General features: G+C 46.2%; 3 protein-coding genes across 3 annotated transcripts; 2 read left to right on the forward strand and 1 right to left on the reverse strand.

The window, feature by feature from the left end:
- Positions 1-243, forward strand: CABS01_16847 (uncharacterized protein; the record flags this gene model as incomplete). Its single annotated transcript, XM_060550176.1, has 1 exon — positions 1-243. The coding sequence occupies one exon, from the start codon at positions 1-3 to the stop codon at positions 241-243; it is 243 nt and encodes an 80-aa protein (XP_060402498.1).
- Positions 244-549: 306 nt separating this feature from the next.
- On the reverse strand, positions 550-933 carry CABS01_16848 (histone H4.1; the record flags this gene model as incomplete). The annotated part of the gene is made up of 2 exons (XM_060550177.1): positions 550-713; positions 771-933. 2 exons carry the CDS (start codon positions 931-933, stop codon positions 550-552), a joined length of 327 nt encoding a protein of 108 aa, XP_060402499.1.
- Positions 934-2,189: 1,256 nt separating this feature from the next.
- Positions 2,190-2,736, forward strand: CABS01_16849 (uncharacterized protein; the record flags this gene model as incomplete). The annotated part of the gene is made up of 1 exon (XM_060550178.1): positions 2,190-2,736. A coding segment is annotated over one exon (547 nt), but the record flags the coding sequence as incomplete, so codon positions are not given.

Raw genomic sequence — 2,736 nt, forward strand, 5'->3', positions numbered from 1 at the left:
ATGAGAATTTGTCCCTTTTCCTTCTGTTGCATGTCCGCAAAATGCTGCTTAGTCGGTATTCTTTCGATAAACAGCGAGCGGCTGTACTGTCATGCACTTCTCGACGTGATGGCTAAAAGACTGCTTCACGAAACGAGCTTGCTGACGATGATGCTTCAGCCATCCCCTAGCCCTATACAGCCAGTATGCTTTTTGACATGGAGTTGCGCACCAGCTCGCCTTGGCTTATCCCGGCTTAGCTGAACCTTAACACTTCGCATCACAAAGATGGGGGAGATTTCTACTCTAATCAATTACCGCCAGAACAGGATTTCCAAATAGCAGAAGGGCAACAGGACTGGCTGAGGTCTTTGTAAGATTCGGTTTACTAAGTCAGAGATAATACAAGCTAGCTCATATTACCTAATCACACGTACTTGATATCGCGATAATTTTATCGTCTTGGGAAGATCTAAGTTTGTAAGAAGGTGTGTATAAGCCGCAAGTGACACTGCTGTTTGTTTTTACTTCCACCCTCACAGATATGACAACTCTTAGGCCGCCCTTGGTTTAATGGCCGTACCCATATAATACCCTCCTGTGCAGTTTCAGCGCATAAACAACATCTAGCGACGTGATCGTTCGGCGGTTTGCATGATCGCAATACATGACTGCGCTGCGAATGATATTTTCTAGAAATGACATCATCGCGGCGCGAGCCTCATTGTAGACATCTTTAAATATCTGTCAGTGCCATCCTAGAGGATATAATACAAAGACTTATCACAAACCGTAACTGATACGCTTCACGCCACCGCGACGAGCTAATCGACGTATGTCTGGCTTGCTGATACGTCTGATGTTATCCTTGAAGCTTCTCTTTTCGCGTTTAGCGCCGAACATGGCGAACTTGTAACGAGACGCATGGTTAGCATAGCTTGAACGGTTATTCATCTTGGTTTCTGAGGCGGCAGTGCCCTAGACGACCATCATTCTTATAACTTGGTTATTGCTGATTGAGTGAGGGAGTACGTCATATCGTCCCTCTGTGTCATACAATAGCGCTCATGTTCTGACCCCGTGAGCGAACCTGAGGACAATCGCAATGACAGCATTGCTAGTTTCAACCCATATTCAACCACCCGTTGAACCTGATAAATGAATGATGTCAGCTTTAGTATCCAGCCGAGTGAAAGGAAACTATGACTAATTCTTTACGCTCTAGCAGGGTTTCCCGTGCCATAATGAGGCAAGTTCTGAAGTGTGACTTAGCTGACGAGGCAACCTAAGATTACCCCTTGACCTCAATTCATGAATTTGCACGTGGTATTTTGCCAGATCACGCCGCAAGGTTTATTTTGCTAATGCTTCTTATGTTGCGCCTCGATCACAACCCAATTCTTCTTTTATGGACTTAAGACTGCTTAATCGTCGATACCACCAGGTCCATAGGCCAGATTTGTTGTTACAGCAACGAGCTGATAGATAGAAAGCTGATATTTGACTTTGGAGTTATCAAAATGGATTTTGTTTGGTGGCTAGCGGACTTCCCAGCTGGTGCGACTCGGCTGTCGATGCCCCAATGATCTTCGACCATCTCTTTGACAGCTTAGGGCTGTTCAAAGTATTTACAGATTGTGTCATAACAGCGATGATGACCCTTACAGAGATGACGTGAACGCCGCCCGCGCGAGCCTGACGTAAAAGTCTGCGGAGACAAGAAAAGGTCAGGCACTCTATAGGCTGGAGAATATGACTAAATGAGAAACTGATTATTGTTGACACAGGCTTTTTTTATACCGTCACCGAGACATGATAGACTCAGTCTAAGGTTTCTCTCTCAATTTACCATTATGAAACTCTACTTCGTGTAGTACTCGTGCACGCACTCAACCGAACCTGAAAAATGATAAGCTAACAGAACGGTTTAATTAGATGAACCAACCAGCGGGTTTTATGTCATTGATGTAAAACCTGTTTAGCACCGAGACAATGTAGTAGCTCATTGGGAGCTAGATCACTGAAGTCGAATCGTTTTGACCCGGCTATATCAGACTCGAATACCGCCCGCAGTTTCACTGTCTGTTATGTACTTGGCTTGATACAATATTCTCTGTAAATCACACTATAAATCAACGTCCGTGGAATACCGCGGCTTGGATGATCTTGGTTCGCAGAGAGTTGACGCTGCATCTCTTATTGTAGAAAGGATGAAGCTCTATCTGAAAGAAGGCAGGCCTCAGTATCGAGAAGCGCCCCAGCGCCGTCTGCGCAAGATATGTCGGCGAGCAAACGGTTACGGTCTTAATCAAGTGATTGTGGTAGAAAAAGATCGGAGGGCGTTTCAGAAACGGACAAGCCAGCGAACGCGGTCGTCAAGGCCGGACTTCGAAGTCTCTAGCCACACTGTGCTCCTGTCGAAAGTCGCAGTCGTATCGACTACCCCTGAATCACTCGATTTTCCCGCAAGGTCTTTCATTCGTAAGCCTCGTGCTTATAACCTATTGATGACTTACTCCATACGTCTCGGCTGGCCAAAGTCTGCTACTTCAATCACGCAGTCGATGAGGCGGCCCGTCGTTCTCGGACGATTTGAGGACAATGGCCGTTTCCGCTGTCGAGTCCAGCAGTATGACACCAACGGCAACTCTCTATCAGATGAACACAGGCATCAAGGCTGCCTTGACATTCTTCCTCGCGACATCGAACTCATCCACTCCCTCAGCAACCACTCTCATAACTTACCAGAAGCAGTTT

The sequence above is a fragment of the Colletotrichum abscissum genome, assembly GCF_030869225.1.
Source record: "Colletotrichum abscissum strain IMI 504890 chromosome Unknown Scaffold_175.1, whole genome shotgun sequence".
In the NCBI taxonomy this organism is placed as follows: domain Eukaryota; kingdom Fungi; phylum Ascomycota; class Sordariomycetes; order Glomerellales; family Glomerellaceae; genus Colletotrichum; species Colletotrichum abscissum.